This window comes from Harmonia axyridis, chromosome 5, assembly GCF_914767665.1.
Source record: "Harmonia axyridis chromosome 5, icHarAxyr1.1, whole genome shotgun sequence".
Lineage (NCBI taxonomy): Eukaryota > Metazoa > Arthropoda > Insecta > Coleoptera > Coccinellidae > Harmonia > Harmonia axyridis.
Genome location: NC_059505.1, coordinates 16,339,307 through 16,362,458, shown reverse-complemented (window position 1 = coordinate 16,362,458; position 23,152 = coordinate 16,339,307). Strand labels below are relative to the sequence as shown.

Genomic DNA, 23,152 nt, shown 5'->3' with positions numbered 1-23,152 from the left:
GTTCGAAAAGCAATTTTGCCACTTGACTTATGGGATCGAAGTATGTTGCGAATATTTCATAGACCTCTCCTCTTGAGTGATATTGAAAATTATTCAGCATACTCTCATGTGCAACGCAATCAAAAGCCTTACTTAGATCGATGCAGGATGGCTCAATATCCTCACCACTGTTATATCCCTTATAATCTTCTCGGGTACATCGATCATTGCCATTGTAGTTGACTTACAGCGTCTGAAACCATGTTAGAAGGGATGAATAACACAATTTTTCTCCAGGAATTCAACCAAATGGTTTTTCATTATTCAATAATGAAAATATATTGGATGGTTCGCTTGTTATGACCTCGGAGAGAAATTAGCAAAATTCATTAATCACCCTGTATTTTGGTGACCAAAGCACTCAGACCTAATAAATGGAGTATATCTAGAACCACCATGGAGCCCTTCCTCTATTCATTGTTTTAAATTTTCCGTTTACCGATGAAACACCCTGTATAATATACACACCGGCGAAATTAGGAGAACGGTCAAAATTTCAACGGAATTGGCAGTTAATTTTCTCCTAAGCCCTTTGCCCGATATTAAAAATTTTTTTAATGTGTGCTTGATTCCTCGGTAATATAACTGTTCAGTTGCAGGCCTTAGTTGTTTCGTTTTCTGCCATATACAGGGTTGAACCAAAAGAATGAAAAGTGAGCTTTTATTTTATCAATATCACTATTATGAAATTGATGTAAGTGGTTGTTATTTTAATGAAATATATATTGGATAGAAAATCTTTTTTCATGAGATGTATAAAGTCGTTCTGCTTCGTATCTATAATTTCAATTGGCCGATATAAATTTTATTGTTTATATTGGGTAGACAGGTCGATATCTCAGAAACAAAATTCAGTGAACAACGCGGGGATATCATCGATATACACAATACATAATTATCATTCCAATATACGTCTATGAATATAAACAACCAATAAAGAAGATAATAATACGGCATTTGCTGAGCGGCACTCCCTTGGGAAGCCTCACTCATTTGATTTTGAACAAACAGGAGTAATAGGACGTCAACAAATTTTTAAAAAGACATCATTGCATGAAATGGTATCAATCAAGCAGAATGAAAAATCTGGCAACAAAAGATCTGATATCGAAAATTTGAATACTGCTTATTTTAACATAATAGCTAGGCTCAAGGAAATGGCTAAATTGGTAGCAAGTTGAATGAATTCAATTATATTTGAATATGTTCCACAAATAGGAACAACTTGAATCGATGAACTGATAATATGTAGGTTCAACCTGTATTATGTGTTTAGGGGTTTTTCATTTTTGATAAAGTTTCAGTTTATCTCATGTCTCTAATACCTATACATTCATTTATCGTTCTACCCACGAATTATAAAATGATAGCATTTTACGTGCTTTCTAAGTGGACAATAGGAGACACGAGTCAACTGATGATGTATGTCACCTGATACCTCCTATATATTTTAGTTTATTCAAGTTCTTAACTATTGAAAAAAATTTTTGTGTTTTATTATTTATTTTTTATTCTTGAGTATTATTCATTTTTGACTTTTTTAAAATGTTAATAATTCTTAATGAGTCAACTAGGTTCATCTGATTTCAAGAGTTTCATGTGAAATCAAATTGTATTGTTCTGTGAGAGTCCCGATAATGACTTGAATAAAAATCATAATTTAAAAAAATTATCATGAAAAGCATAATTTCATCGAATTGATTTCCCGAAGCCTTGGCCTCTACCAATTAATTGACGAACATCTCATTGAAGGTCATTAAACTAAATATTATTAAATTTGATTGTTTGACGCTTATCGGGAAAAGTTTATGAATTCGAAAATATTCAGTTTTCCTCCTGAATTATTATAAGAGACATGATCAAGAATAATCGAAAACCAGAAGCCCACTGAATAGGAAATTATATATGGGAATTGATTTTTTATCATCTGAAGAAATATAAATTGAAAATTGTACTTATCTAACATACCCATCTAAGGGATTCCAATATTCGTCCAGTCAGGGGGAAAACTCAAGGGGAATGGTGCAATTTTCAGACCAAAATAGCACAGAGTATGAAAAGATGATAGCATGGTTCAATAATTCAATTTCCAGGAGTGTTTAAAGTGCCTTCAACCGAAAAAAACCTGAACTGATGGTGTGGCGATAGATTCAATTTAATTCTGTGACATCCAATTTTTCACATATGCGCCTATCGTTGATGTACAACGATGTTATGCTCTGTTATGTAAATATGATGAATTACGAAAAATGTTATCTCCATCTGAGACAGCTTGGAATGAAATATATGACATTCATAAAGAAATACGAATATGGGGAAAAGCCTAGATATTGCACAGTGTTTTTCGCGAATAAAATATACAGAGAGAATGTCTCTAAGAATTTTTTTTCAATTTTTTCGTTTTTGATATGATCGAGTATTCAAGCATGAATATGTTTGAATCGTTTTCAAAATATCAAAAAAAGCCACCAGGTAGTAGTTCATTATACAAAGAAATATTATTATTTCTTATTCTTATTCTTCTATATAAGAAATATTATTATTTCTTTATATCAAGTATCATGTTAGAACACGTCCTACAAAAATACTTCCTAAAATTGACAAAGTTGGCGACGAATGCTGGTTTTGCCCGGTCATAAAATTATGCTACTCGGATAAGGTATAGTGGCGTACGTAAGGGTGGGTAAGAGGGATATATCCCCCCAGGACGAATATCTATTATAAGTCACAACGTCCAAAACACTTGTTATATAGTTAAACAAAAGTTTAGTTATCATGTATGGACTCATTTATATGTATCATATTGTATGCTCGACCATCTACTACATTTCAATAAAGTTAGTTCTCAACTAGAAGTCTCCTTATTACCATGGCGCAGAAGTTATTCAAATAAAAATAATTAAAATTAGTAAAATTGAATTTGAGAATAATTAATATTTAATAATGACGAGTGATAAACCAATTCTTCAAATGGAATTCAACGGAAACCTTACTGAAAATTGGAAATTTTGGCTGAGAGCTCTGCCAAAGCATTGTACTTAGTGCTTTTGAAAGTACTTAAAGCTTTTTTGTGCTCCCGTGAACTTTTTAAAAGCAGTGTTTAGTAATCGAAGCACTTTCACAAAAGGCTTAGTGCTCCCGAGCACTAAAGTGGTCGTGACGCCTTGGTACCCTATGATAGTATTACATAATCTGAGTAGTATTTGATCGTCTTGAAATCCAATACAGTGACAAACATTAGACACTGGCCCCTTTTAATGAATTTACTGCACAATTGTTCAGTTCAGATTAGTTTTATTATGCACCTTGAAGTTTAGTCTTATATTTATACTTGCTCAATTCAATAAAAAGTCAATTCATTTGTTAAGAAAAAGGAAAATATGAAATTGAATTTTAAATCATTTCACAGGTTATTTCTTATTGAACAAAAGTATCTATATACAGTATTATTTCACTTTTGTCGACTTTGTCAAAAATTCTTGAGCGAGTAATATGTGAAAAAATCAATAAATTTTTGAATCGTTTTGAAATCTTGTCATCGTGTCAACATGGTTTCAGAAAAGGTCGGTCAACCCAAACAGCGATATTCAATTTCATCAATGAACTCTATGATAATATAAATGAAGGTAAATGGAACATAGCATTATACATGGATTTGAGTAAAACATTTGATGTTGTATCACATGACTTGCTTCTTGAAAAAGTGGATAGATTAGGTTTTCGCGGTAAAATAAACCAACTTTTGAAATCTTACCTAAGTAATAGAATGCAATTAGTGGAGGTCAATGGTTGTAAGTCGTCCATTTTGAACATTTACTCGGGTGTTCCCCAAGGCTCCGTGCTTGGACCCTTGCTTTTTTTAGCAAGGTGTGTGAATAAGTCTTTCCCGTTTTTTGTAAGAGATGGCGCCACCAATACTGTGCGAGTATTTAATGGTTACATATGTCATAATCAAAGCTTATTCATCTGTCAACAATTCCACACTAACACATTAGTTGAAATTTTTTCGCATCATAAATTTTTGAAATCGTGAAAATGTCGAAATTTGAGCCGAGTCGACGTCATTTGCGGGAAGTTTCACTTTATTGGTTCAATATGAAGAAATCTGCTGCCGAGGCGCATCGGTTGCTTCAGGAAGCTTATGGAGAAGGTTGTGTCGATGATTCAAGTGTTCGCGGATGGTTTCGACGCTTCAAAAGTGGCGATTTCGACGTGGAAGACAAGGAGCGTTCCAGGCGGCCGCAAATCTTTGAAGATCAAGAATTGGCGACTTTGCTCGATGAAGATTCGTGTCAAACGCAAGAAGAACTTGCTGAAGCATTGGGAGTTGACCGAACAACCATTTCCAAGCGTTTGAAAGCCATGGGAAAGATCCAAAAGCAAGGAAATTGGGTGCCGTACGAACTGAAGCTGAGAGACGTCGAACAGCGTTTTTTCACTTGGGAACAGCTGCTTCAACGACATAAAAGAAAGGGTTTTCTGCATCGTATCGTGACTGGCGATGAAAAGTGGATCCGTTACGATAATCAGAAGCGAAGAAAATCATGGGGACTACCCGGCCATGCATCATCATCGACGGCCAAGCCAAATATTCATGGCGCCAAGCTCATGCTCTGTATATGGTGGGACCAGCTAGGTGTGGTTTACTATGAGCTTCTGAAACCGAATGAAAGGATCACAGGCGAGGTCTATCGACGACGATTGTTGCGTTTGAGCCGCGCTGCGAGAAAAACGGCCACAATACTCCGACAGGCACGACAAAGTTATTTTGCAACATGACAATGCTCGCCCACATGTTGCACAGCCGGTGAAAACATACTTAGAAACGCTCAAATGGGAAGTTCTACCCCACCCGCCGTATAGTCCAGACATTGCTCCGTCTGATTACCATCTCTTCAGATCGATGACGCATGGCCTGGCTGACCAGCACTTCCATTCCTACGAGGAAGCCAAAAAATGGGTGGATGACTGGATAGAGGCCAAACCGGTCGAATTTTTTCGCAACGGAATTCGTATGTTGCCAGAAAGATGGGGAAAAGTTGTAGCTAGCGATGGCCAATACTTTTAATAATTCATTCGTAACCATTTTTTCACAATAAAGGCTCAAAATTTGAAAAAAAAAGGGAAAGACTTATTCACACACCTTATTTATATCAACGACTTGCCAGATATTGTTAAGAATGTTGAGGATCTAACATTGTCCGCAGATGACATTACATACTTATGCTCGGGAACCTCGCTCACTGACGTTTTATGTAAAGCACAGAGGCACATAAATTTATTTTGTGATTGGTTTGAATCGAACAAGTTGTTTCTAAATTCTTCTAAAACGCTTTTTGTTTGTTCAATGCTTAAGAACTACTTAGAACATAAAAATAAAAGTTTTCTGTTGAGGGTGAAACATAGGTCAATTGAGCATGCTACCATCACAAAATTTTTAGGTCATTGATGACGGCCTCAACTGGTATCAGCATATTGAATGTTTATGTAAAAAGTTGTCTTCTGTTTGTTATGCTCTTTATAGGTTAAAATCTATAACCAATATGGAAATTTGCATGGCTTATTACAATGCTCAATTCAAGTCAAGGATAATTTATGGCCTTGTATTCTGGGGGACTTCTCACGCACTAAATCGAGTCTTTCTTCTTCAAAAGAAAGCATTACGACATATGGCTGGAGTTCCTATGAGAACATCATGTAGAGGGCTTTTCAAAAAATTCGGTGTTTTGCCAGTGGTATCTCAGTTCATCTTGGAAATTGTAACATATGTAAAAACTAATGACGGTTCATTTCTGCGTATGAATTACAATCATACTTACTCAACAACACACTCTTCGCTACTAATCATACCACGTCACACTCTGGTGGGATATGTATGAGAGGTCTCCCAGATATATGGGAATTAAGTTGTTCAATTCCCTTCCAAAGAACTATAGGGATATTGAAAGTGTACAAAGTTTCAGAAGGGCAGTTAATGATTTCTTAATGCCTTGATGTTTCTATACCCTAACTGAATATTATGATTGTTGTAAGCACATCAGGTTAGTAAGTTGATATACTTAATATGTTTTAAATAATGGCTAGTATGTGAAATTTTTGATTCTATTGTTGTTTTATTGACTTGTCCAATACGTATTTTTAATATGTCGCTATGGATGAATAAATCCCCGACTTTTGCCTATACGCGTAGGATTTCTCCTCGCCGTCGGCTTCTAACTCCTCGCTAAGAGGAACATTCACTCAATCCCAGATATTTAAAATATCAGAAGGGCAGAGCTCGGTCGTGTCCGGTCCTTGTGGTCCCCCTTGTTCTCATCGAACTTCTGGTCTTATTATTATATTATTATCATGATATTTTGAAATTTTACATTGTCTTTTTTTAACAGGCAAGACATGTTTCTAATTGAAAATATCAATAAGCATTTCAATATTTGCATGAATGAGGAGAGTTTGGTTATCGTTTTTGACCACCTCTGGCATAATTCGTAAATTACTGAGACATTATGATGAAATAATAAAGCTAAACGACAGTCATAAGTTTTCAAGTATGGAATATTAACTCATCATATTTCTCCCTTTCATGCAGGTTCCTGCAATTTGATATTCAATCAATATGTTGGTTAACTAGTATCATTCATTATTATAACAATTCAATTTTTACTTTCATTTGAATATCGTCATTTATTATTTTTCTACAAATGAAAATTTAAGTGTTAAAAGTTCAATATCCATATTTGGAGGATTTAAATATGTTCTCTTTCATCTTCATTTTGTCCATTGATTTTTATTTCGTTAATTCTGTTTATATTGTTAACATTGAAAATTATTGAAATCATTTTTTTTATATTCGCGAAAATTTTAATAAAGTTCTGCTGTACTTCTTCTTTTACCCGTCCATAATATTACATAATATGTTTGAAGGAACAACATTTATTCCGATTAAAAAACTTCACTTTCAACAGTTCCTACTAAAGTGCTCGAAATATCTAATTATTTTTAGAAAGTGCTTAGTATTCGACCCTTTTGTGAAAACCGGTGCTTAGTGCTCGAAGAATTATTTTTCATTGCTATTCAGAGCTCTGGTTTGGCTTCTAACATACGCAATAATAATAATAATATTTATTTATTCACCATATCAACAGGAAACGTCAATTCTAATACCAAATAAATACAAGTGCAAATGGTCTAAACTAAGCACGTTTCTTTTCAACCTATATGTAAAAAATTTAATAAAATGTAAAGTTAAAGGGGTAGAAATAGGTCAATATGCAGATGATAAGTATATAATTTGTACCGGATCAGATATAGGAGATATTTATGAAAAGATCACTAAAACTCTGGATAACATTAATTCTTTCCTCTCATCAAGAAATTTAATAATCTCAGTTGAAAAAACGTACGCGATGTTGTTTGCACGGAAAAAAACACCAAAAATACTTCCATGTTTAACAATTGGTAATCAAAATATTATGTGGAAAAATCAAGTAAAATATTTGGGGGTTATCCTCGATCCAAAATTGGAATGGTCATTGCAAATTGAGCAGGCAAATTGTAAAGCGAAAAGGGGAATTGATATAGTAAAGTGCTTGTGTAAGACTTGGTGGGGTGCCCAACCACAAAGTTTACTAAATTTATACAAAGCGATATCCAGAGTACATTTGGATTACTGCTCTATGATATACGGTGGATCTAAAACAACTATCAACAAAATGAACTCGATACATTATCAAGGAATTAGAACAGCAATGGGATACATGAGATCAACCCCAATTAACATTATTTTAGCGGAAAGCGGAGAAACAACACTTGAAAAAAGAAGAGAATTATTAGCCTCAAAATATATTTTAAAAAATTTTCAAGTTAAAAATAATATTATAATAGATCAAATTAATAAATTAAATTCACATCTACATTTCTGGAATGAAAAATACAAACCAGCATATTTAACAGCCCTTCAAAACGTTAGAGAATTTAAAAACAACATTTACAAAGCAGAACAAATTCCGTTTTATTCCTTGGATTATATACAACCTTCGGCCCAATGTGATATAGATATTCCAGATTTTGGAAAAAAAAGAACCTGATACAAAGATTAAATTTAAAAATTATTGCGAGAATAAATTTGAAAATTTTCAGAGTTTTTATACTGTTGCCTCATTAAAAAATATTAACGGTAACATAAGTGTAGGAATAGGAATATACTCACCGTCTCTACCTTTAGAATATAGCAGAAAACTACCTTCATACTGGTCAATTTATTCAGCGGAATTATTAGCAATTGGAAAAGCGTTAGAAATAATTAAAAATCAAAATATTACCAAAGCAGTCATTTTCTCGGATTCATTAAGTGCATTATTAACTTTAAAAAATTGGAAGTTAGACTCATCAATAGATACCATCACAGCAACGGTTAAGCAGATATGGGCAGATTTAAGTAATGATAACAAGATCATAAAGGGAGTTTGGATACCGAGTCATTCAGAAATAATAGGAAACGATAAAGCAGATCATCTTGCAAATAAAGGTAGACACGGTGAATTATTAAACTACAAGGGAGGTCCACAATTTATGTACAATATTATCAAGGATAAAATAAGGGAAAATTGGATCAGAACACTACAAAAGTGGGGTAGAAATAAGGGAAGAACATACACTCACATGCGTAATCGGGATAAAAAATGTACAATTGATAAGCCATATAAACTATTAAAAAATAATTTGACAAGAAAACACATTACAACTATGATGAGATTACGATCAGGACATTGTTTGACACCAGAACATTTATATACGATCAAAATCAATTCCTCACCCAATTGTGAATGCGGTAAAGTTGGATCGTTGGTGCATGTATTTTTTGAATGTAACCTGAATGTACACAATATTAATACACTATACACAAAACTCGAAAAGTTTGAGATTCAAAGGCCCATTAATATTTATGAAGTAATCTTTACAGATAGCATTGATATAGTTCAAATATTGAATGAATTTTTGGAATGTTCAGATATTAAAATATAAGCAATATTTGTAAAATAGGTAAAATAGAAATTTAAAATGGATTCAATAGATTGATGAAAGATATAGAAGAATCTTGTTTATACAGTAGATACCTACTAACATTGGATGTTTGATCCCTCATATGAAAATAACCCAACCTTATCCTTTATTCTCTCTGGGTTTTTGAGGGTGGGAAAGTCAGAGAAAATAAGAAATCAATCAAACACAGAGTAAGCTACCAATCTGGGTACATGCTAAATGCGAACCCATTAAATCACCAATAAGTGATTTGAGAAGAAGAAGAAGAAGAACAAGTGTAAATGACAAATTGGACATTGACATATCTCACAAACATTGGCATCCATTTTATCCAAAAAAAATATTCTCTCAAAAAGTTCGGTCACCTCATACACTGCTATCCTCAGCAGAGCTTTCTTTACTTCTGCACTAAATCGTCTATCATCCAGGGATTTTATATGATCTGGAACGATATTGTAGAACATAGGACCCCAGTGATCCACGAATTTCTGAGCAGATGCCAGGCGATGGAAAGGCGTCTCCAAGGCCTCCCTATTCCTTGTGTTGTCCGAATTCTTGGAAAACAGGTGAACGTTACCATGGACATATTTGAGACAAGACAGAATATACATGCTAGGAACAGGTAGTATTTCCTTTCCTATGAAAGTTTGTCTGCATCCATCTCTAGGGCCAAGGTCATAGAGGGCTCTTATTGCTCTTTATTGAAGGCGAAACACTCTCAACGATTCAGATGACGCTACCCAGAAGAGGATACTCTGGTAAACCACCGAATAAAATTCGAAAAATATACCTGACGAGCTACGCCAATGGAAGCACCAATTTGTTATGTCTTCCAGTATCAGTCTCACACGTTCTCGGATATCACCGATACTTCTCCCTCTCACCACTATTGAAGTATCATCAGCATAAATATTTCCTCCATATGTATCTACACCACACATCAAGTCGTTGATATACACCAAAAACAAGATTGGTCCAAACACTGAACCCTGCGGGACGCCTCGCCTGACAACCCTCGATTCTGATCTTCGTTCTAGCCAAGTGACTACCTGCTCCCTATCAGACAAGTAAGAGGCAACCAGTTGATGGGCCACTCCTCTGACTCCATAATTGTGCAATTTTTCGAGTAACACACCATGGTCGACAGTGTCAAAGGCCTTTGTCAAGTCAAGACACACCAACTCCACCATATCACAGTCATCCCAAACCGATGTTGTAAGCTTTATAACATGTTGAACTGGTCAGAGGTAGTGATTGCTCGAAATTTCAAAGAAATTGAACAAAAGATAAGGTCAAGTTTATTAATAATGTGCTACACCTCCCCCATTTGGAGTTTGACACTCCAACACCCATCTTTACATGGAGTTCAACAGATCATCGATTTCCGCCTGCGGTATCTATTCCATAATAGAGAAATATGTAATTAATGCCGAAGAGCTTATTATGTTTGTGAGGGATTGGCTAATTGCTTCAGTCTTCTACCCATAATCTCTCCCAAATGTTCGATAGGTGAAAGGTCAGGAGATATTGTTGATGACGTTAACCTTTTCGAAACGCTTCATAGAATGCCATACCTGTAGGAACTATTGAAAATCGGGTCCTCTAGCTCCTAAGGGAATATATATGGGGTTTATCCACCTCATTAACATATCGGTTAGCATGCATATTACTTCGAATGAATACCAAAGGAGATCTGCCTCCATTAATAAATACCATACCATGACTCCTACAGAGTGTTGCACATGCCGCTTAACAAAAAACTGTACATTGTGACATTCTCTGGTCGTCATATGACACACGTGCCTTTGAGAATCGGGATTCGTTACAGAAGACCTCTCTATTCTACGTCCCATTTCAGTCGCATGGTGAACCACTCCAAACGTTGATATCGTCAACGTCGTTAATCCGTTAATATCCGTTAATCCGTTAATCAATGTTCATAGACATGATATCACGACTCTTCAGAAATGAAGATACGACTAGGAAGAAGTGTAACAGTAATAGACTTTATTCGAATGTATCGAAATGTAGCGTAGTGTCTTACTCGCAAGAGAAGGAACTGTTTGATGACAATATTGAGGATATAATAGTTATTTATAATACAAGTGCAGAAGGCATTCATATTCTTCCACGAGTTCAAAATTCAAAAACGAGCCACGAAGTTTTTGAAAGAACGAGTGGTAGAATGAGCCTTCTTTACGAGTATTATACATTATTTTCTCTAATTCATTGCATTTTTATTGAAATCAATGAAATATTTCCATAAATATCATTTAGTGATTTTTGCACTGAAAAATGTTGGTTGGCAGAACTGATTTCTTTAAGGCAAATTGATGAATTGACAGATAAAGCCGTGGCGTTCGGAGTACCAACATATAATAATAAAATATAACCATGAAAACTGTGCGTTTCTGATATATTCTCGCACGATTTTGTTCTACAAGATGTGGAAGAATGAACGGAATAACCACAGAATTAGAGAAATAGTATATTGTGCAACAAGTGGGGAAAGTCCAACTTTTCTCGCGAGTGTGGAAGTTTGTGGCACGAGCCTGAAAGGCGAGTGCCGCAAACACACGAGCGAGAAAAGGACTTTCTCCACATGTTGCACACTATACTTTTCCTACAACTGCACAAATTTCAATCATTCAAGTAAAGGACTTGATTCAAATCAAAATGGCCTTCGTTGACAGTATGTGCTAATTTATTGCGTTTCTATAGAAACGACTCAAATGCCCAATTTCATTGGTCTACCAAGCGAGGTGTTGGCAAAGTGCCGTGGGGAATAATATTTCCCACAGTATGAGCAATACATAGTTTTGGAATTGAGTAAGCTGTGGAGAATACGCTACTTTTCATAGCAGTTGTAGGAAAAGATATTTTCGGCTTACTGAAATCAAGGACCCGGATTTGTTATTTGATAAAAGGTTTTCCTTCATTACACATATTACTCAACTGACTTTGTCGGCAAATATGGTTTCATTGTGCGAAACGCAAGATTATTTGGGAATTCGGCAACGATATTTCACTTGGGGGTTGTCCATTAATCACGTGAGGCTTGAAAGGGGGGGGGAGGGGTTTGATAAAAATCACGAAAATATCACAAGGGGGAGGGGGGGTGTAGTAAGATATCACGTGTATTTATTTTTTCGTCAAACGCGCGATTTTTAAACAAATATTAAGCGGCACGGCGCGGCGTGTAGTGACCGTGACCTTGACTACATTAAATATATTCATGTACTAGTACAATACATGTTTTTCCTATGATTACACTTTTCGTTTATTATTATTGTTATGGCAATCAAAGAAAACTTGCAACCTGGTGTAGACATTTTTATTATGGTCCTTAATTTCAGAAGGAAGATTATAGTTTATACCTGTATTTAAATTGAGTTAATATTCAGAAAATTTTAAGATTCGTTGTAGGTACTAAAAATACACGTGATGTTGAGAAGGGGGAGGGGGGGTGGTCTTAAACCTCACTACGTATCACCAATGGGGGAGGGGGGTTCAAAAAATGCTAAAAAAAGATCACGTGATTAATGGACAACCACTTGACGCGTTGGTCATAAATAAGGTTGAGTATGATTGCCTCATTTGTCTCCAAATCTATCATGTTGATCATCTGGAGGCAGTACAAAGGAGGTTTTTGAGGTGGCTTATATTTCGTGATGATGGACTGATGGCCTTATCACCACATGTCGTAGTTGGTCTACAAGATTTTGGAGAGTTTTTAACAATTCCAGTTTGTTCGAAAACTACCCGACAAACAGTAGTTTTACTTATATCATATCATTAGAAATTTCGCACACTTGTTTCCCTTGCGATCCCCATGTCACATATATATTTTAGATTTCTATTTGCTGCTTACTACTAAATTGATTCATATCGAATGGAAAATTCTCGGGAAATATGATATTATTGGCCTTAGATAGATCAGTTAGCAACTGAAATGATACCATTCATTTCGTCATTTTTAGTTGATCTGCTAGATTGACAATAGTATATTGGGGAACAAGAGGGGAAAACTTTTCTCACGAGTATGGAAGTTTGTGGCACGAGTCTGAAAGGCGAGTGCCGCAAATACACGAGCGAGAAAAGGACTTTCTCCACATGTTGCACACTATACTTTTCCTACAACTGCACAAATTTCAATATTTCGAGTAATGGGCTTGATTCAAATCAAAATGGCCTTCGTTGACAGTATGTGCTAATTTATTGCGTTTCCATAGAAACGACCCAAAAGCCCGATTTCATTGGTCTACCAAGCGACGTGTGGGCAAAGTGCCGTGAGAAATAATATTTCCCACAGTATGAGCAATACATAGTTGCGAAGTTGACTAAGCTATGAAGAATACGCTACTTTTCATAGCAGTTGTAGGAAAAAGAATATTTTTTCAACAGAAACTGAAGTTTTTCTTAACCTCTTCACTTTGTTTCGAGATCCCTCTACATATGTGTGGAACCGACACCACCATCCCTATCTGTTTATTGCTTCATTTGCCTTTAACTTACATTTTTCTTTTCATCTTAACATTTTTATTGCAAGAATTTTGAGGTAAAATTTTATTTTCGTTTACATAACTGAATTGGTCATCGAATGACGTTTGATGCGATATATTACAAGCGATATTTTGCCAATGGAAAAAAATTGTAGGGGGTTAAGGCTATAAATCCCCAACTTCAAAACTGCATGCATTTCTCGAACCTCGAAAGTAGAACTCGGCGGGTAGGAGGATATTTCTCAATATTCATTATTTCAAAAATTAGAACCTGACACCAATCACAAATAGCTTAACAATTTTTTTTTTCAGTCACACAGCTCACTGTGCAATCGAATGTCCTTCCATTTGTTATGTCACAATCCATGATATTCCTATTTGGAAAAAAAAAGTGTAAAGGGATGTGGAGCGTAAAAAGTGTGAAGCCTTAATTCAAAAAAGCATAGGGAGACCTTCTTTTGGAATTGAAAATCCATGGATTCGTGGATTTCCCTAAATAATAATCAGTAAAAGAATAATGGTTAGATTGCAGTTACCCTCTAATCACAAATTGTGAATTATTTCCAATTTTTTTAATAAAACACGGCACAACCAATTCTATTTTTAGCCACATCGCTGAATAGATAATCAAATTACCTTTCATTTGATGTATCACAATCCATATATTCCCTCATGAAAAAATGAAGTAGATCAATAGTAGATAAATATATCAGATTCAAAAAAGCACAGAATAAATTTCTTTTGAAATCAAAAATCGACGGGTGCGAGGATTTTTCTTAATAATTCTTCGTACAAGAATTATTGACGAGTTACGTTAATTTTTTGGCAAGCTGTATGTATATCGGTTAGGTTAGGTTATACTTATAAGATGTTTCCAAATTATAAACATTCGATGTGCACCAGACACATATTCCGTAACTCAACAATATCTCAAACAACTCACAACAATCCGTTCACTTCAACTGTTATAGTTCTATGCTAAATGCATGGCAATCGTAAATGATACTACGATCACTTTCATTTAGAATCTTATCTTACTAGAGAGTATAGCTGGATCTTCGTTATACCGAAGAAATCACTGAACGTGTCTTTTCGTCGAACTGGCTCCGCAATATTCTTGTAGAAGTCTTAAGACGGATTATTACCACGTGGCTTTCCTCGTATTAGTCAAACATTAGGTCCCATTGGCTCTTACATGTAAGAGCCAATATTCATAATATTACTTATCTGCAGATAAGCAATAGTATATTCTAAAACAAGTTTCAGAATTGGCTCCTATTTCAACACGAATGCGAAATTCGACGAGCGATGAGCATACTATCTTATTATTATTATTACTATTGCTTATCCGCAGATAAGCAATAGTATATCCTAAAACAAGTTGCAGAATGGGCTCCTATTCCAACACGAACCCGCATGAGTATTGAAATTGCCTTCTGCAACGAGTAATAGACGGTATTTTATCGATTTCAGTCAAGTATTGTGAAATATTGTCGAAATTCAATGAAAACATTGAGATTATATATATATATTCTGGAGACTTTTCTATCGTATCTTGGCAGTTGGTGTGGATGTTACGAAAATTGTCATATTACGGAATATGAATCGTACGTTTCGAATTTTTAAATAATTCATAATTACGCATTAACTTCGTATATTATGTATGACGAAATCAATTTAACAAACAGAATTAAGACAAATTGCGAATAATGTTGCATTTCATTTCACTATATCCAAATTATGTTATATTGACAATTGAAGTTTTTTGGAATTTGATAGGATCGGAAGTCAGTGTAGACAACCACAAAACGGGAAACAATGCTGAAAAGAGTTCATTACAGCACTGTTTTAAGTACTGTAATGAACTCATTACGATACTGAAATAGAAAAAGTTAATGGCATGCATGCAGAAACGTAAAATTGTCGTAATCTTAAGATCTGGAGATCAATTGACTTGGACTGATTTTTTGAAGATTTTCCTTCAACAACACACACTTCTTGTTGTTCCGGTCGATATTTCATAAACAAATATATTCAAATCGGAACGATATTTCATCTCGCAAATATCTGAACTATGCAGAGGGCATCGCCATACGCGCACTTTGTCTGCTGAAACACGAAAACTATCCGATCCGATTGAACCTATAGAATCACATCACGTAGTCACTTTGCAACCTTCGCTAAATAAATTTCGATGGTGGTAAAACGGCGTCGTTTCCTTCCACTATTGTATTATTGAACAGTGTTGAAATACCAGCCGTATATGCAGGTCCAGTTTCTTGTATATCCATACAAAAAACAAAAATTAGCTTGATGATGAGGAAGATCATGAACTTGGACAAGTCAAATTCATCAAAACTCAAGATTTTCAAATTAGAACCTATATTTTTTATTATTTCAGTCGATTTTACGTACAAAAATAGTGGGGGTTACTCGAACAAACCCTATACCTAAAATGAATACTTCAAGAGTTATCGGGGAAGAACCTTGAACGAGGAAAAACAGCAATTTCTCATTGTGTGGAGTAGTGTGTCACTTCCGGAAAACACATAAAGAAACTAAAATTCGATATTTGGATAATTACATTTTACATTTCATGAATTGAAATTAATTTTTCGTTGGGATTGTTGACAAATCCATAAACTTATAAAATTTTCAATTACGAATATGTAATTCATTACAAGTCAAATTCAGTTATGGAAACATCCCATTTTCGTTTTTTTCTGTGATTTCCGGAAGTCACAGACTACTCCACGCAGTTATAAATTGCGGGTTTTCCTCATTTGAAGTTCTTCCTCGATAACTCTTAGAATATTCATTTAAGGTATAGGGTTTGCTTGAGTAACCCCCACTATTTTTGTAAGCGAAATAATAAAAAATAAAGGTTCTAATTTGAAAATCTTGAGTTTTGATGAATTGGAGTTGTCCAAGTTCATGATCTTTTTATAAACACCCTGTACATTTTTGGTCCAAACCGCAAACAGTTTTATAATACTACTTATTTGCAGATAGTTGTAGAGATCTGAAAATATTTCGGGGGAGAGTTTATTGTCTCAAACTCCAATATGCAAATTTTCAGCTCAAAATTATGATTAGTTTTCCATAAACGTCTACTATGCCATCCCGGTGAATCACCCTTGTATATCTATATTTTGAATTACCTTGGTAAAAAACAAAAAGGATTTTTTCAAAATATTTGAAATTTTCTAAATAACTTCAATTTGATCAGATGTGATTTCGAACTAAGAAAACGGAAACAATAGGTACCACATGTTTTTAGCGCAATTTTCGATATTGAAATAATAAAGGAGTGGAACAATTGCATTTAAAGATCTGGAAACTTTTATAGGAAGTAGTAACTACATGCCTCATAATATTCTTTTTAAAATTCCAATCTGACAATTTTTAACGAAAAAACAGCCATTTGATGAACTGTTGAAAATTTGGTATTTATTTTTTGATCTCTTAATTTTTCTGTTGAAGTGAATATTGGGGAAACAGATCTAGAAGGTAGGTTTTTTGAATAGGACGACGCATTCGGACCCTTTCCGTACACTGGGAAATACACTCACTTCGATTTAGTGGACTGGAATTGGTTGTAATTTGCTGTGGTTTTGATTTAATCAACGCTGAAGTAATTCATTAACAAAATATATTTTTTCGGCAACCGTCCGGGAAGTGCTCACTTCCCGGACGCTTTTTCTCTGAGAAAGTAGCATTTCCCGGCCTAGTCCGGAAAGTACGTACTTCCCGGACTAGGCCGGAAAAGAATCATAGAATCCATAGCAACCGAGATAACGGCTGACAGTTCATATGAAATTAATTGTCAAAAATTTGCATGTTTTTTGATCGCAATCGCAATAAAATATGGAAAGCAGCAGCGATAGTGTTATTTTACATGGTTGCCGAAAAAATATTGTACGCAACACGCCCGAAAATGGTTTTTTGGACTCACAGACTTCCAGGACTCGCTTACGCTCGTCCTGGAATTTTGTCTATTCGTCCAAAAAAACCCTATTTTCCGGACTTGTTACGTAAATTACTATTTTTCTCTGAGAAAGTAGCATTTCCCGGCCTAGTCCGGAAAGTACGTACTTCCCGGACTAGGCCGGAAAAGAATCATAGACTCCATAGCAACCGAGATAACGGCTGACAGTTCATATGAAATTAGTTGTCAAAAATTTGCATGTTTTTTTATCGCAATCGCAATAAAATATCGCAATCGCAATAAAATATGGAAAGCAGCAGCCATAGTGTTATTTTACATGGTTGCCGAAAAAATATTGTACGCAACACGCCCGAAAATGGTTTTTTTGGACTCACAGACTTCCAGGACTCGCTTACGCTCGTCCTGGAATTTTGTCTATTCGTCCAAAAAAACCCTATTTTCCGGACTTGTTACATAAATTACTATTCTCTATTTCAGTATCGTAATGAGTTCATTACAGTTTTAAAAACAGTGCTGTAATGAACTCATTACAGCATTGTTTTAAGTTATATTTTTCGTTCTGTGGTTGTCTACACAGACTTCCAATCCTATCAAAATTCAACACACGTCAAATTGTCAATATAATATAATTTGGATATAGTGAAATGATTTTCAACTTCATCCAAAATTTCTCTTGATTCTGGTGGTGTTAAATCGATTTCTTCACACATAATTCACGAATTTCATGCGTAATTATAAATAATTTCGAAATTCGAAACGTACGATTCCAATTGAAATTCCGTAATCTATCAATTTTCGTAACAGTCACACCAACTGCCAAGATACAATACAAATGTCACTAGGATGTATAATCTCAATTTTCCATTGAATTTCGACAATATCTCACAAAACTTGACTGAAATAGAGAAAATATCGTCTAATACTCGTTGCAGAAGGCAAGTCCAACACTCATGCGTTCCAAAACTCGCTCCTTCGTCGCTCGTTTTCGAATTTCGCATTCGTGTTGGAATAGGTGCCAATTCTGCAACATGTTTTAGAATATACTATTACAACATAAATCGGGAACTAAACAATATCGTTGCTCATGAAAACAGGTGAAATTAATGGCTCACAAATTGCTCTTCAACTGTAAATTCACTTTTTTAGTACTTATTTCTTGCTCCAAAATACAAAATAATACACTATTAAAAATATTAATTCGGAAACACAAATGCTGAAGGTATTCAAGACGTCGGCGTCGTCGAAGAAAGTTTTGGAATAAGAAGCTCTTACCTCGAATGAAGAATTAAAAGGAATGATTACCTTGCGTTCAGAAAAAATTAGAAAGTTTAGGAATAGGAATGGTCAATCTCGGATGGGGATGTTACGGATTCCGATTCCGATAAGTTGGAACTCCCGATTGAAATCATACGTTACCGGATGTTTTTCGATAATGTTCATTTTCGATATATTGTTGTAACATTTCATCTTCAGAAAATTTTTCATTTCTGTAAAAACATTTTTGCAACTCTTCACGTAGAATTCAATATTATTGATTGAATTTTCCGCAAACTCATATTTTGAGATATCGCTATGAGAATTTTCATCAATTATAATGGAAGATCACGTATATTACTACACATTTTCGATAGAGCCCAAAAATAGAGCATACTTGATATTTTCTGAAGTCATGTTCGAGATATTGAATTTGCAGAAAATTCAATTAACGTCATTGAATTACCGATAATTTTGCATGACAGCCTGTTGTCATAGATTCGAACTGTGTAAGATGCATAGAAACTATGCATCTATGAACAGTGCAATTATCGCAGGGCTATTTCGCTTCCTACAATGCAATTATCGTAAGTAATAACACAAGTGCATCAAAATTACCGATAATTCTGCATGACAGCGTGTTGTCATAAAAACTGCATGAGTTCATTTTAATTTTTGGAGAAAAAATTTTCTCCAAAATTGAAAATGACCGAATGCAGTTTTTCAAGGAAAACACGCTGGAATGCAAAATTATCCTGTCATTTTGATGCACAAGTGTAATTCGGGGGAATATTTCCCGAATAAACTGTTACATCACTTGTCAAACTGATGTAGAATGGAATTGCCATAGATTCGATCTGTGTAAGATGCATAGAAACTATGCATCTATGAACAGAACAATTATCGCAGTGCTGTTTCGCTTCCTACAATGCAATTATCGCTGTAATTTTCGATAAGTGTTCTCCATATACATAGAATTTTTGACAGGAGGGAAATTTTCGCTGTAATTTTCGATAATTGTTCTCCATTTACATAGAATTTTTAACAGAAGGGAAATATTCGCTGTAATTTTCGATAATTGGTCTCCTTTTACATAAAATTTTGACAGGAGGGAAATATTCGCCAATGAGTTTCTCGTAAAAATTGGCTTTTAGACACGGACATCAGTTCTCTTCTTTCAAGTGTAGAAAGAAGACTTCCCCTTCAAAAGTGTCCAATTTTGTACCTATATTATCACGAATTATTACAAATATTATACATTGTTACCTATATTGACCATATTTTCAGTACAGGATACAGTAAGTATCCTTTCAAAACTACAAAAATAGAATTTTCGACAGTATTAATGATTCCCAAATGGCCATTCATTAGCAGACCGACGTGATGTCTGTCAATTAACTTTACGAGTAAATGTGAATAATTTCATAACGCTGCGCAAGCTTCTCTTCATAGAAGATTGGATGCTGTACTGTGCATACAAATGTGGCTCTAAACTAATATACTACTAGACGATTCCACGAATAGAGCTATTAGTCTTATGATATTAGGTCATAAAAATACCATCTTCTGTAAATACCCATTTTGGGCAAGATATGAAACTGCACTTCTGCCTTCCCCATTCAGTTAACATGTAAGAAGATTTTTTTTTCTTTTAGTATTCCACCAAGGTGACGAAGGACGTTCATGGTATATAATCGTCAGAGGATCAGTCGATGTGGTCATCCACGGTAAAGGTACGGTAAATACCTTACACGAAGGCGATGATTTTGGAAAATTAGCACTGATAAATGATGCACTAAGGTGAGTATTATATTCATTCATCGACATTCATCGACCCTCTGTAACAATAATAACAAACTTATAACAACTAAAATTGAATCGAAGGCAAGAAATTGACGTGAAGACAAAAAAGCATTTCCTAGTTTATAACTTAATGAATATTTGGAATACTTGGTTCGTCATTATGTTGGCACCGACTGGCATTTCTTGATTAATCTCACAGATTCTGAAAATGTTGTGAAGTATTCGATGGTATACTCGTATCATATGATATAGGGAATACGTTCTCAATGTTGTCTTCTTGTCAATACAAATGGCAAAATGGCAGTCAAGTGAAGAAGATCATAGCGATAAATCTTTTTATTTGAAACCTACGACTCCTACAGAAGTTGAAAAATTCAGGTAAATCGATAAAAAACAAATTCAGTAGTGGTGATAATGAAATCCCGATTATGATAGTCAAAAATTCATTGCCAGCAGTACCTAAGCAAAATAATATCATATATTACTCATTAAAATATGGTATTTTTTCTGAAAATTCAAAGCTGGCATTAATAAAACTCATTTTCAAAGAAGGTAATCCAGATTATTAAGCAACTACCGGTCCATTCGTTTAATACCTGCTTTCTCTAGGGTTTTCGAGATGGTGGTGTCTGCGAGAATAGATAGCACAAAACTTGATATGTCGTTCGAAAGCCTGCAAAATGGAGAAGTTTTTACTGCAAAGAAAACATATGCTCATTTATATTTTTCCATTCATAAAACGATTGGAAATATACGACTTATTATGCAGAATATTTATTTTCACCACTTCACCATACTCGACAGTGAAACTCTTTCGCCACTCATGACTTCTCATATTAAAGCTCTTTCGGAATATATGATCAAATTCGATGAGGATGCTGAAATGAATAAGATATAATTGGTTTTATGGAAGAAAATGTTAAATTGAAGAATAAACACCAATATTTCGACCATGAGTTATATGAAATTTTTTGTTGAAAAAACTGCTATAATCTTCCCTTGAAGTTAAGCCGTTTTAAAAGTGTACACCCTGTATAATATGAATATAGTAGGGAAAATATTAATTTTTATAACTGTTATTACAATTATGGACGCTAACTAATGTTATATTCAAAATATAAAAATTTTGAAGATTTCTCGCAAATATCATGATATCATGACGCAACGTTCCATTTCATTAAAAAAATTGGTAGTTTTGAAATCCGAAAAATCAAAATTTCGGACGGATGTATTTAAGACAACTGAAAATTTCGAGCCTCTAACACATTTGTGTTAACGGCCCTCTGCACAGAAAAAAATGAATTTGGGGTTGGATTCTTAAGTTTGGGGTCATTTCAGACTATGATTTCTCAAATTACAGACATTATGAGGAAATGATGATTCTGGGAACAACCGCTCAAAATAAAATCACACTGTACAGGGTGGGCAAATAAGAAAGGGAAGCGGCTATATCTCAGGATCCACTCATCGTAGAGACTTGCGGTAAAAATTTTTATCACTAAAGTGTACAATAAAACACACTGGAAATTGTTTTGAAGTTCATACCTCTACCGCTAGGGGGCGTAATAGCTATCGTCGAGTAGAAAATGAATTTTACTCGAAAATGTTTCATATAGAGTTGAAGAAAAAAAATCATCACTGTAACCCTTGGAAAATTCTCTATCTTCTTGAATTGTCACTTATTGATTGAGGACAAAATATACTCATGATAAATTTGTTTTTGCTGCTTTCGATAGGGGGCGCTAAGTCAGAAGTTCATTGTTTTGTTCATTTTACTTCGAAATTTCAAATGTAATGATAGGATTTTCTTAACAGAAACAGAAGTTCCATCAAATTTGCATGAAAACACCTGAAGATCGCAAAGCGATAGTTTCAGGCGTTATGGAGTTATGGCCGAAAGAAGATATTCTTCAACTGATGCACTGCGAAAAACCAAATTGAATTTTTAGGTTCTGACAAAAACAGAAATCCCATCAAGTTTGTATGAAAAAACCAGAAGGTCGCAAAGCGATAGCTTCAGGCGTTCTGGAGTTATGGCCGAAAGAATTCACAATTTAGTTTTTCAGTGCATCAGTTGAAGAATATCTTTTTTCGGTCATAACTCCAGATCGCCTGAAGCTATCGCTTTGCGACCTTTTGGGTTTTTCATTCAAATTTGATGGGATTTCTGTTTCTGTTAGAACTTAAAGACACAATTAGGTTTTTCGCCGTGCATCAGTTGAAGAATATCTTCTTTCGGCCATAACTTCAGAACGCCTGAAACTATCACTTTGCGACCTGCAGGATTTTTCATGAAAATTTGATGGAATTTCTGTTTCTGTTCAGAAAATCCTATCATTACATTTGAAATTTAGAAGTAAAATGAACAAAACAATGAACTTATGACTAAGCGCCCCCTATCGAAAGCAGCAAAAAAAAATTTATCATGACTATATTTTGTTCTCAATCAACAAGATATTATCTTTCAGACGAGAACTAATTTGCCCAAAAATGTTGAGCCTAACTGAAGTTACAGGCACTTCAATCAGTCATATTTCTCCCTTTCCCCTACCCTTATTTGATGTCG

At 34.7% G+C, this 23,152-nt stretch overlaps 1 protein-coding gene across 14 annotated transcripts in view; it reads left to right on the top strand.

Moving 5' to 3' along the window:
• The window catches only part of LOC123679837 (rap guanine nucleotide exchange factor 4), a 697,170-nt gene that overhangs the window by 330,776 nt on the left and 343,242 nt on the right, over window positions 1-23,152 (top strand). For all 14 annotated transcript variants that reach the window (XR_006747440.1, XR_006747443.1, XR_006747444.1 and 11 more), the window contains one exon: window positions 20,439-20,583. Coding sequence is in view for 7 of the 14 variants with exons in the window: in XM_045617360.1 (XP_045473316.1) it covers window positions 20,439-20,583 (145 nt within the window). In the remaining 7 variants the exon portion in view is untranslated. The remainder of the gene's footprint in view (window positions 1-20,438; window positions 20,584-23,152) is intronic.